Source organism: Macrotis lagotis, chromosome 1 (genome assembly GCF_037893015.1).
Source record: "Macrotis lagotis isolate mMagLag1 chromosome 1, bilby.v1.9.chrom.fasta, whole genome shotgun sequence".
Lineage (NCBI taxonomy): Eukaryota > Metazoa > Chordata > Mammalia > Peramelemorphia > Peramelidae > Macrotis > Macrotis lagotis.
This window is the reverse complement of record NC_133658.1, coordinates 94,077,974-94,090,573: the sequence shown is the minus strand read 5'-3', so window position 1 is coordinate 94,090,573 and position 12,600 is coordinate 94,077,974. Positions and strand designations below refer to the sequence as shown.

Genomic DNA, 12,600 nt, shown 5'->3' with positions numbered 1-12,600 from the left:
AAGATAAATTTCACTTCCCAAAAGCTTCCATTCTCCATTCAGCCCATAGAGAGGAGAGTGTTTTGGGTCTGTAAAGTCAGCAGTGGTGAATGGAGCCATGGGAGTCATTTGAACACCATTTCTAAAGTTAATCCTTGTATTAATCAGATTACCATGGTCACCAGGCCAGGAAGTAGAGAATGTTAGGAGAGGGTGACAGCAAGACTATGCAGTCTTGGTTGATAAATATAGTGGGACATGTGAGTTTGTAGACACTCAGTCATTTGCCAAAATGCACAATTCAGCTCCTAGAATTTCCAAACTTGAGTTGATTATAGTAGTGGTGTGCAAATTATTTGGGACAAAGTAAAATAATTAAATTTAACTTATACAATAAATCTTATACTTTTTAAATAAAAAAAGATTTATTTTGCTACAATCATTTGTTTTACTTGGTTTGGTATAAGATTTTGACACATTTTTCATCATGAAATCACACTTGTATCACATTGATTTTTAAGTATACCTTTGATGAACAGGTTGATGTTATTGTTGCTATAAGCCTTAGACACAACCGAATCTGATTCTGTATGACTCTACTTGGAGTTTTCTTGGCAAAACTACTGGAGTAGTTAGCTGTTTCCTTCTCCAGCACATTTTATAGTTGAGGAAACTAGAGTTAAGTGACTTGCCCAAGGTCACATAGCTAGTAAATATCTGAGGCTAGATTTGAATTCAGTAAAATGAGTCCTCTTGGATACATTTCTTAGTCTTGAAATTTGGAATGGTGCAAGGTTGGGTTGCTGTATTCTGTCTCTCTATTTGGGAATTTCTGTAATTGGGGAGCAATTTATCTTTTTTTATTATATATTTATCAGTTTTATCACTGAGGACAAGATTTCCCAAAATTTTCACCATCAGAGCTTCTCTCCCTTGACTTACAGTTTTAAGATTCATTAAGTTAAGTAGTACAATTTATAGAGCATTCCTGGGTGAGAAAGATCTAGGTCTCTATCTACTTTGCCACTTAGCTGCCCCTTTTGATGAACCAAGATATCTTTCTGTATCTAGACTTGCTTATAATGCTTAGCATTTCGATGAATAGGTTTTTAAGTAAGGTGAGTTCCTAGGTTATTGAAAGTGTGCTTGCTTACATCTGTTGGTTACATTTTTGGGGGAATGTTGCAGGTTTTATATGATGAAGATTTTTATAGCTTACAGGTTCACCTATTGACCCTCTTCTAATTACAGTTTTGGTATAGTTTTGAATGGAAAAGTGAGCTTCAGTAGTAAAAAACTATCTTTTTTCCAATCTTCAGTACTCTAATCTTTTTATCATCTTGCCCGTGGCAAGATTTTTTTCTTTTTAACAAGGGTTAGCAGCTGTTTTTTTAAAAACTGATCTCACTGTTTTTGCAGTTTCCAGGAGACAATACAAAATTATAGAGAAATCAGTTAACTCCTTCATGGAAGTGAGGCCTTTCTGAAAGTTTTTACTTTTTTGCCTGAGGATTAATTAGACAGTTTTGCAAGTTTGTCATTTCTTGGTGTTTTTCATTTTTGATTAGCTTTGTACACTATACCCTGTACAAGGTTCACTAAATAACTTAGACTGTTCCATTATGAACTTGAATAATCATTTAAACATTTATCTTCAGTCACAGTTAATAGTCACAAAAAATTTTCTAAATCACTATCAACTGGAGAAATGCATATTAAAACAACTCTGAGGTACCAACTCACACCTATCAAATTGACTAACTCAACAGAAAAGGAAAATGACAAATGCTGAAAGGGATATGGAAAAAATTTGGGCACTAATGCATTTTTTTAACCATTTAGACTTTATTTTAAAAAATTTTTTTAATGACTCCAAACATTTTTTTCCCATTTCCTTGCAAAAATAGTTGTCAACATTCATCCTTTTACAAGCTTTTGAGTTCTGCATTTTTTTTGCCACCCTCCCTTCTAACCCCTTCCCCATGGCAACTGATTTAAGTTGTGCATGTACAGTCATGTTTAACATATATTGTGAAAGAGGAATTAGAACTAAGGAGGAAAAAACATGGGAAGGAAAGTAAAAGCATAAAAAGAAGTTTTAAATAGTGAGCATAGTATACTTTACTCTGCATTCAAAATCCATAGTTTTTTCTTTGGATGTGGATGCCATTTTCTTTAACAGATCTCTCAGCATTGTCCTTGATCACTGAACTGTTGAGAGGAGCTGCATACATCATAGTTAATCATCTCACAATGTTGCTGTTAATGTGTCCCGTGTTTTCCTGCTTCTGCCCCTTCACCCCCTTTACCCCCTTCTCATCTGCAAGTCTCCCTTCTGGAAGTCTTTCCTGACTTTTCTGAAGTCTGGCTGCTCCTGATTTGTTTCAGAAAAATAGTTCTCCATAACTTTCATAGACCATTATAACTTGTTCAACCAGTCCCCAATTGATGGGCATTCTCTCAATTTCCAATTCTTTGTCATCACAAAAAGAGATGCTATAAATATTTTTGTACATGTGGGTCTTTTCTCCTTTTTGATGATCTCTAAAAATCTTAGTATTACTAGATCAAAGGGTATACAGTTTTATGACCATTGCTTTCCAGAATGGTTGGATCAGTTCACAACTCCACCAACTTCACCCAGTTTTCCCACATCCTCTTTAACATTGATCATTTTCTTTTTTTGTGATCTTAGATGTTTTAATTTACATTTCTCTCATGATTTGGAGCATTTTTTTCATTTGACTGTAGATATTTTTAATTTCTTCATTTGAAGACTGTTCATATACTTTGACCATTTATCAATTGGAGAACCTAATGAACTATAGATAGCATTATAAACTAGTCCAACTATTTGGACTAGAGCATTTGGAGCTATGCCCAAAGGGATACAAAACTGTGCATACTCTTTGATCCAGAAATACCTCTACTAGGTCTGTATCCTAAAGAGATTAAAAAAAGAAAAGAAAGGAACTTATATGCACAAAAATATTTATAGCAGCTCTTTTTTTGTGGTGGCTTAGAATTGGAAATTGAGAGGATGCCCATCAATTGTGGAATGGTTGAATAAACTGTGGTATATGATTATGATTGCGTGAAGAGTTCTACATCTCACTAACTTGCTATACTATGATATTATTTTAACTTTTATTGCATCAAACTTTATATCATTTAATAGAACCATAATAATGTGGCATGGACCTCTTTCTAATCTAAAAAAATTCATGTGCTAAATGTTACAGGTTTGGCTTCCCAATAGATATAGTATTCAAGTATTATCTCTGAGAATTTTCATAAGCAACTTTTTAAAATATACATATTTCATTGCAGCATAGATTGGATTATGACAACCAGTTTTCATTCCTTTAATATTTTTCTGAATTCCCTTCAGTGCCTGGTTAAAGCTGAGCTATTTCTGCATATAAAGAAAAAAAACTAGAAAAGCAAATAATTTAAAAAATCTATTCTGTATATTAAATTTATGCATAAAAATAAAGCTGAGGTTTTTAAAAGAAAAAAACTTTTTCTGTAAGAAATGAACAGAATGGTTTCATAAAAATCTAGAAAGTCTTATATGATGCAAAGTTAACTGAACAGAACCAGAAGAATATTGTGCACTATATCTAATCACTTAATAATAGTATTTGAGTTGAAATATAATTCTTCTTAGTTAGAGTTCTTAGAATTATTACCCATCTTTCTGTACTAATCTGTTGATTAACTCTGAGTATTGGTCTTTTGTTTAAGTAACCAAAGTAATGGCTTTAGTTTTCTTTGTTTTTATGTTTTTAAAGACTTCATATCACATTGATTAGAGATCTTATGATTACAATTACCTATTGATTCTGCTTCCTTTACAGAATGACAGGGAGAGAATTTTTCTCTCGTTTTCCAGCCCTTTATCCCTTCCTTCTCAAGCAGCTCGAAGTTGTGGCTGATACTGTGGATAGGTAATAAGAGAAACACATCTGTGTGTGTGTGTGTCTGTGTGTCTGTGTGTGTATGCAACATGTGTATCTTTGTGGGGTGGAGAAGGAAATGAAATGGAGAAAGTGAGTTGTTTTAAGTGTCTCCCTCTTGAGGGACGTAGTACAAAATCAGATTTTGAATCTCACTTTGATGCCATTAAACAAAACTAATCCATCAAGCATGTAAAACTGGATTTGAAATCAGAGGGCCTGGGTTCAAATCTGTAGTTCCTTTTTTGACCTCAGTCAAATCACTTAGTATAATGGGCCTTTGTTTCTGTCTCCTTTATAAAATAAGAGAGTTAGACTGGACTAAAACTAGACTAAAGTCTCTTCTTACCCTGTAGCCTATCAATTCTCCTATGTAATGTGTACTATCTCAGGCTACCTTGCCTTTTGGAAATACATAAGTAAGAATTTTCACAAAAGTCAGTTTTTTAGGATAAACTTTTGTCTTATAGACTAATTGTAATTAAAAGAACTCTTTGTATAAGCCAAAGATTATTTTTATAGTAGGCTTCCCCCAACCTAATTGAATCAAATATCTGTATTCTTATATATGGAGTTTGATTAGTGCTGAATACATGTACATATAATTATAGATTTTAATTTTCCACAAGTTCAAGTAGTGGGGCACAGACACTGACCATTGGTTAGCAACATGTGAGCTAATCTGATCACTTAATGCTCACAAATGTGAAAGCTCTGTCCATCTAACCAAAACGGAGAAGGAAAAAAGGCAGGTCCATAAACTATGGCAACAGATCACAACCAACAATACTGCTAAGCCTTCATTGCCCTTAGCCTATTTATACACACTGTGTTAGATCACCTTAGATTACATATTTATTAAATTTGTCATGGGTTTCTAAATCCTCTAAACATTATGGTAGAACTTGATCTATATCAGAGTTCAGTTATACTTTTATTTAGAATTTATTCCCATGAGTTTATTGTTTTTGTTTTTGATTTTAATTTTTTAACAAAGAGTTTCTAACTCTTAGCAAATGATAATGTATTTGTATTTTCATAAATATATTTGAATTTTAGGAATCAAGGAATTAGGTTTAGCTAGTATAATATCTGAATAGTTGGAATTTGAGAATTGTAAGCATAAGTTTAATTCCATAAGTCACAATGTAAAGTAATGATTCTTAGAATCTATATTTCTCTCTTTCAAAGTATAATACAAATGTTTTTCCACAGACAAGAAACTATCTCCTAATGCTGGATATTTTCCCTGGCTATTTCCTATCCCTTGAATGTCTTCTCTCCTCATCTCCCCCTCCTAGATTCTTCTCTGATTTCCTTTAGGTCTCAACTAAAACCTCACTTTCTGTAGGAAGCCTTTCCAAATTCCTCTGAATCCCAGTCTCTTCCCTCTGTGATTACTTTCAATTTATTTTGTATCTGACTTGTTTGTACAGAGTTGTTTGCATGTTTGTCTTCCCCATTTTAGACTAGGTGTTCCTTGAGAATGAGGACTGACTTTTCATTTTCTTTACATTCCCAAGCACTTGATAAATTTATTTTGATTGAATCCTGAGACAGGATTCCAGCTGAGGTCTTGCTGAATCCCAAGATCAGTGCTCTATTCACTGTATCCCAATAGCTCTATTTTATATATTCATCCATTTATTCACTGGATATTTATTAAAGTATACTTGTAGAAGGCACTGTGCCAGATACTAAGGGAAGGACAAAGGTAAATAAGACATAGTCTCTGCTCTCAAAGAGTTTTTCATCTAGGACTGTAGCTGAAGATAAGGCATTTTCACAAAACAAGTGAGATAAGTTTATAAGAGAGCTGTAAACAAAATGTGATGAAAATTCACATATTAAAAATACATATTTTATACACCATTTATTAAACAGTTTAATCTCTAAAACATGTTTGAATGCAGTGGTCTACTTCATAAGGTTGAAATATCTCATGGCACATTGGTTTAGACTGTATTAAGAAGTGTTTAATTTTCTTAATTTTTTTTCTCTAGTGACAGCAGTGAATTGAAACTTCACCCAAACCTATTTCTCTTGCTGTTGATCCTGGGAAGACTGTACCCTTCCCCTATGGATGGTGCTTCCTCAGCACTCAGTATGGCACCCTTTGTCCCCTTCATTAGAAGGTAAGTTTCAAATGAAGTAGGATTTTCCCCAGTGGGATAAAAAATTAGATGGAAATTTTGCCAAAGCTGCGGATATCATGTGAAGATGACAAAGTGAAAGTTTGGAAACTCAGAAATGCATAAAATATATATATATATATATATATATAGTTTTATAATAACATTTTACCTTCTAAAACCATAATATACACAATTCCTTTTTTAAATTAAAATAAACAAAAAGTTAAAGTTTACAAAACAAACACAAAAATCAGCAGAAACACAAAGGCTGCTGCATTTTACACAGATTTTCCAGATCCCAGGAGTGCCATGCTCCTAACCTCCACAATATAGAAGAGATAATTGTAGTAGGTGCAGATCAATCAGTGTTCTTTGTCTGAGGCTGGATTTGAACTCAGATCTTCTTGACTCCAGTTTCCATGCTCTGTTCATTGAGTCACCTACCTGGCTCCATCTACCAGGCCCTTCACTAGATATTACAGATAGAAAGTCACATAAATCAGAACCTGCCTTCAGGAACCATCTTTTTGGGAGAGGCTGTGTGAATACAGAAATAAGCTGAAGATAAATAAAGGAAGTTTAAAGAGGAAGGACATTAGTGACTGGGGATATTGATTTTAAAGATGAAAAGGCCAAAGCCTTCTGAATCTCAGCCATTCACTCAAGGTCCCTCAACTGATTAGTCTTAGATTTGGGACAAGACTAGAGCTCCATTTGTTCCAAATTTTACTCCAGAAGGTGTGAGTGAAAATTGATGATGATGATATTAATGGGAATTGGAAGGACTTCATAGAAAAGGTGATGCTGGAGCAGGAGCACTGTGTGTGAGGAACATTGGGAAGATCACTGTGGGAGGAATACATTGTGAGGCTAGAAAGAGAGGTTAGGACTTGATTATGGATGGCTTTAAAAGACAAACAAAGGATGTGGCATTTTATTCTAGAATCAGTAAGGACACCTTGGAGTTTGAATAGATTAGTGCATGTCATGGCATCACCTCCCAGACATCATGGTGTTCTTCAAGAAAGAAGGACAAACATCATCATCCATCATCATCATTATCGTCTTCATCTTCATCATCAACATTATCAACATCATCAACATTCACTCATATCTTCTGGAGTAAAATTTGGGAGCAGTGAAGCACTATTCTTATCCCAAATCTAAGACTAATTGGCTGTGTGACCTTGAATTCAGCTGGTTTTGGCCTTTTCATTTTTAAAATTAACATATAAATACATGTCCTGTTGGACAAATAAGGATTGCTTCAAATGCCTTGATAATAGTTGTTATTACTCTTATTTGGGGACATATTTATGTGGCCAGTAGAAAGTGTGCTGGACCTGGAGTCAGGAAGACTCATTTTCCTGAGGCCTCAGACATTTAGTAGCTGTATGACTCTGAATAAGTCCCTTATCTTGTTTGCCTGGGGTTTCTCATCTACAAAATAAGCTAGAGAAGGAAATGGCAGACCATTTCAGTATCTTTGCCAAGAAAATCCCACATGGGGTCATGGAGAATTGGACACATCTGGAAAAAAACCAACAAATTCTTATTTTTAAGATAATGGTGGTATTGGTGATTGAGGAGTAATTAAGGGTCTGGATACCTCTCAGGAAATTTTAGAAGTAGAAAGAGGCATAGGAATTAAAAATAAGGCATTGTGGATAGTTGAGAAATAGAAAGAGATGGGTTTCTTTTGGTTTGTTTATTCCCTATATGGTTTTTCTTTTTATTTCCTGAGGGGTTAAGAAAATACAGTGTCTCTCAGTGTGGTACATAGCTGTAGGATTCCAGCCTCCACAAATGGGCCCCTAAGCTTTTGAAAACTTCTTGTGCAGCTTGGAGGTAGTTTCCAGTAGTTCTCAGAGTCACTGACATCCTCCACAAGGTCCTCATACTCTGCTGTTTAGACAGCTGACCAGAGCCAGGACAGAGCCTGTAACTGAAGGGTTCCAGAAAGCCAGAGAGCATGGCTTCTCTTGATTATCTCTGTAGTTTCCTGGGCTTGGCCTTCTGGTTTCATGTAGCTTCTTCTTAGGTGTCTAATTATGAGAAATCATTAAAAAGTAAAATTGTCGGCAAGTGGCTGCTGTCACCATTTGTTTGATGCATCCCCCTGACCTCGTCAGCATCTTCTCTACTTGCATCTCAGATGACTCATTCACTCTGCTCTTTGGTTTTTTTTTTGCTTCCCAAAGGGTGAGTTATGTCTGAGGCCCACTTGCTCAGCATTGGTGATTCATTTTAGGAATGTGAATAGCAGATCTTACTTGGAGGTTCCCTTTATTAAAACATGTACTTTCATTATTAACTAAAAAAAAAACACCCAAGTAAAATTACAGAGGAAATCATGGGGAAAAAAAATATGTACAGTCACAATGGCATGCAACAAAGATAAAAATGAGAAATTCTACTAGTTAATGTTAAGATCATCTAATTCATGGAACTCTTTTACTAATCTTCCAAAAATGTAAACAATTTACAGTGCATCTTCTATGCCAGAAATTGGTACTTAATTGAAAATACCTGCTAGTTTATGAGTATTCAGAATACTCAAACTCTCTCTTCATCTTCTAAAAAGAAAGCTCCATTTTTAACAATAATAATTATAGCTAGTATTTATATAAAACTTATATAAGTTCCATCCTAAGTACTATACAATTATTATCTCATTGATCCTCATGACAACTTGAGGTGGTGGGTGCTATTATTAGTCCTATTTTACAGATGAAGAAACTGAGATTAAATAACTCACCCAGGATGTCATAGCTTTTGTGTGTCTAAGATCTAGTTTGAACTGACTTGGGGCACTCCATCCACTCTACCACCTAACCGCCCTATCATACATTAGGCTACCAGATTTCAGAGTCCCATGCTATATTGCAACTCACCTTCTCATTGAATTGTTTTTAAAAAATTTAAACTCATAATTTAAGTGAAAAGTTTATCATTTTAAGTAAAAAGAGACTTCCCTTCATAACTACCCTTGATATTAATAAGATATGGAGGTAGAAGGGGTTTAGAAATCATTTAATCCACCCCCCCCAACCCATTCATTTTGCACATAAAGAAACTGAACCTCAGATAAGATAAGGTGACTTGGCTGAGATCATATAGTTAGTGTTAGACTTGGAATTTTAACCTTCAGTCTTGTGACTCCAAATCCAGGGCCCTTTCCACTAAATTTTTGAGAAGAGTTCCCTAGAGTCTAGACAAAGACTAAATTATAGTTCATTCCCTAGTCAAGAGGCATTGATTTATTGAGTGTCCATGGTGCACAATTGTCATTTAATCTAATATGAGCTTGGTAGCAGAAATGTGAAGATAATATTAGTCACATTTGCTCCAGTCCTCTGGTAACTTTGGGTTTATCTGGGGATATGAACTGTACACATAAGAAATAATCATCTTTACTTACAAAAAATAAAGGTAGAAACATTCAAAAGAATGGAAGAAACTGAAATTTCTTTATATGAAGGAAATCCAGAGGGAAGATAATTCATGCTTCAGAGGAAGTCAGTTTTGATTTTGGATTCTCAAAAAGCTTTTTAGTAATGAAAAAATGAGGTGGAAGGGCATTCTTCATTGAGAGAAGAGAGAACACATAATTCATCTTTCTGTGGTGTTGTCAGAGTGCTGATTAGACTGGTTCCCAGTTTGATACTGGAACAAAACCCACATCAAGGGTTTCCCAATTAACAAAAGGAGCTTAACTTGGCATAGGAAGGATATTCAAGAATGCTTTGTTGATTCAGCTTAGCCCAGCCACTGGCTTGCCCATGGCGGTCCTCAGGTCAAGCCTCAGGAAGGAGCAGGAAGCCTTTGTGGCTTTTTGTCTTTGGCTAGCCAGGAGGGGATGTCAACAGGTGGTATAGTTCCCAGAGCTGGTTAAGTCTCCAAGACAATTTCAATACCTTTTAGGAAAAGAACTAGATTAGCCCCAAAAGATAAGACTCTGGCAGATCACATGTAATAATTACCTCTTCCATGTAAGCCAAATTGCCCTTTTCAAGCCATCAGTGACTTTTAACCTCCTGAAAGAGATAGCAATCTGTATTAATTATATGGGATCCTTATAGTCTTTATTTATCTGATCTAGGTGAACAGTTGTCACCTAGTAGAGAGTATGTTGGTAGTATACCATTCTACTAAAAGATAATACTTTTTTACCTACCCAGTGATAAATAGGATATACTCTGACTTTTTTTAAAAAAATGGTAGGGGGGCAGCTAGATGGCACTGTGATTAGAGTCCTGGCCCTGGAATTGGGAGGACCTGAGTTCAAATCTGGCCTCAGACACTTAATAATTACCTAGCTGTGTGACCTTGGGCAAGTTGCTTAACCCCATTGCCTTGTAAAAAAAAAATAATAGTAGGGATATATTGGTTTAAAGTATGAACTCTCTCAAGCCTAAGTTTCCATTTTGACCAATAGCTTACACTTCTGGTCAGACTTATAGGGTTCCATGACCATTGAGCCAATATGGTGATTGAATCCATGGTCTTAGCCACCATATTCTTACCAGCTGAGCTAACTGCCTACAGATGTGTGTTAGTATATGGGATATGGTTCCTTTGAGGTGCATCATGTGTGAAGAGAAATTGCATGGAAGCATCTGGCAATCATACTGAGAGGCTCAATGATTTGCTTCATCTGAATGTACAATAATTGATGATTTTTTATTTTTTTAACCTAGGATTTATGTATAATGCAATTTGCTGTTCATGACCTACATTCAGATACCACACACATGTACTTACATGCAGCTTCCTGGTGAATGTTAGCTTCAGATTTCTGATTTTTAACTATATCTTCAACTTTCCTTATACCAAATTTCTTGGGCAAATTTGAGTTGCTATTTCTGGGGAAAGTTAGAGAGCAAGGATACCAAACCAATTCTCTATCTTGTGTCAGAAGTATACTGTCATGGGATGGACTGGAATTGCTACCCTGAGGGAAGAACAAATTGAATTCTGATGAACAGAAGAATTAGTCACTAGGAGAGGGTGAAAGATGAATATGGAGATCTCTCTCCCATTTTTGCTACTTTTTAGACAGCAGATTTTTATTGAGGACCTAGCATTTAACCCTGTACCATGGTGATTGCCATTCAAAAGAAATGTGCTCCTAGGAATATAAGATGATGTAAATTTGTTTCCAATAATATGTAATTGATGGAAATATTGCCTCTTTGAAGACAATATTTCTAAACCAACTCACCTCCTAGTTAAATTTGAGTACTCAATACAAATACCATCATCTCCGAAACTTTTGTTGATTCTCCAAATCCATAATGACCTTCCTTCCCTCTCTACTGAACTCATTCCACATGTTGTTTTGTAACTCTCTGTTTGTTGCTCTTATTCTGTTTTATTTTGTACTGCATTTAGCGGTTTGTTCATGTGATAGATCACCTTCTAGACAGTAATTCCATGAGGGAAAGGAATTGCAGCTCTGGATCTCCCCCAGCACCTAGCAGATGGTCTTGACTATGAGAAGTGCAGAGATGTTTACTGAATTCTAGAAATCTTCACGTGTATAGGTGAACAAATGGACTGCAAAATATGCACTTCCTATTCATTGAAACTTAAAAAATAAATCTCAATTGAATGTAGACTTCTAGGGCCAGATCTGTGTCTGTTGTGCTAGAAGGCTTTCTAGTGACTCATTAAAAAGTAGACATATCCACAATATTGAATGGGTTATGTTTTGGTTTTGTATAATAATTTATGTAGTTGGAAGAGTTCTCTTTAGACTTTTGGATACCGAATAGAGCTGAAGTGGAATTTTCCATTTAGTGGGAGCAGAGACTGTGACTAAGTGAGTTGCACAATGAGAAGAGGATTAAATGCTCTGGGAAAAGACTTTGGTTTCCTCTTGGGTATCACACCTTCTCACCTGCTACTCTTCCTTTTCTCTACAAACCAATTTCATTTTTCCTTGCAGTGTCTTGTGCTTATGAATATATTTATTGTGAGATTTAGACTGTTTAATATCTTTTCATAAATATTTTTTCTAAGTGGAAGGGAGCTTTTGGACCATCAATTTCTATTGTCTTCTTGTGTCATTAAGTGAATTAATGGCAAAGATAGGGAAATGTGGCCCCTTCAGGCTGATACCCCTAGGCATGTCTTCATTAAACTCAAGGGAAAATGAGGATGGAAGGATTCCAGTCCTTGTCCCATGTAGGTATTGAAAACACCCCTCCTTCCCTTACCTCCTGGCTCAAACCAGAGGGTCAGCAGCCCAGTCTGAAAGGGAAACCACTCCCACTACCTTTCCTTTTTTCTTTTTCAAAGCCTTTCCAATGTCCTTTGTAAATTTTTAAATGAATTTTCAGTATATTTTCTTTCCAATGCCTTTCAGTTATTGTTCTCTTGACATAACTTCTCAGTAAAATCTGCTTCTTTTCTCTGAAAAATATCAAAATACAAAGAGCAGAACAGTTTTAATTAGACATATGGCAATGAAAATCAACAAAGGAAATCTATACTATGGAAAGATCTTCAGTTGAAATATGAAA

At 35.4% G+C, this 12,600-nt stretch overlaps 1 protein-coding gene across 2 annotated transcripts in view; it reads left to right on the top strand.

Annotated features, from left to right (window-relative positions):
• Nucleotides 1-12,600, top strand: part of THADA (THADA armadillo repeat containing) — a 433,450-nt gene that overhangs the window by 173,082 nt on the left and 247,768 nt on the right. For both annotated transcript variants that reach the window (XM_074204775.1, XM_074204781.1), the window contains exons 27-28: nucleotides 3,840-3,929; nucleotides 5,942-6,073. In XM_074204775.1, the coding sequence (XP_074060876.1) occupies nucleotides 3,840-3,929; nucleotides 5,942-6,073 (222 nt within the window). The remainder of the gene's footprint in view (nucleotides 1-3,839; nucleotides 3,930-5,941; nucleotides 6,074-12,600) is intronic.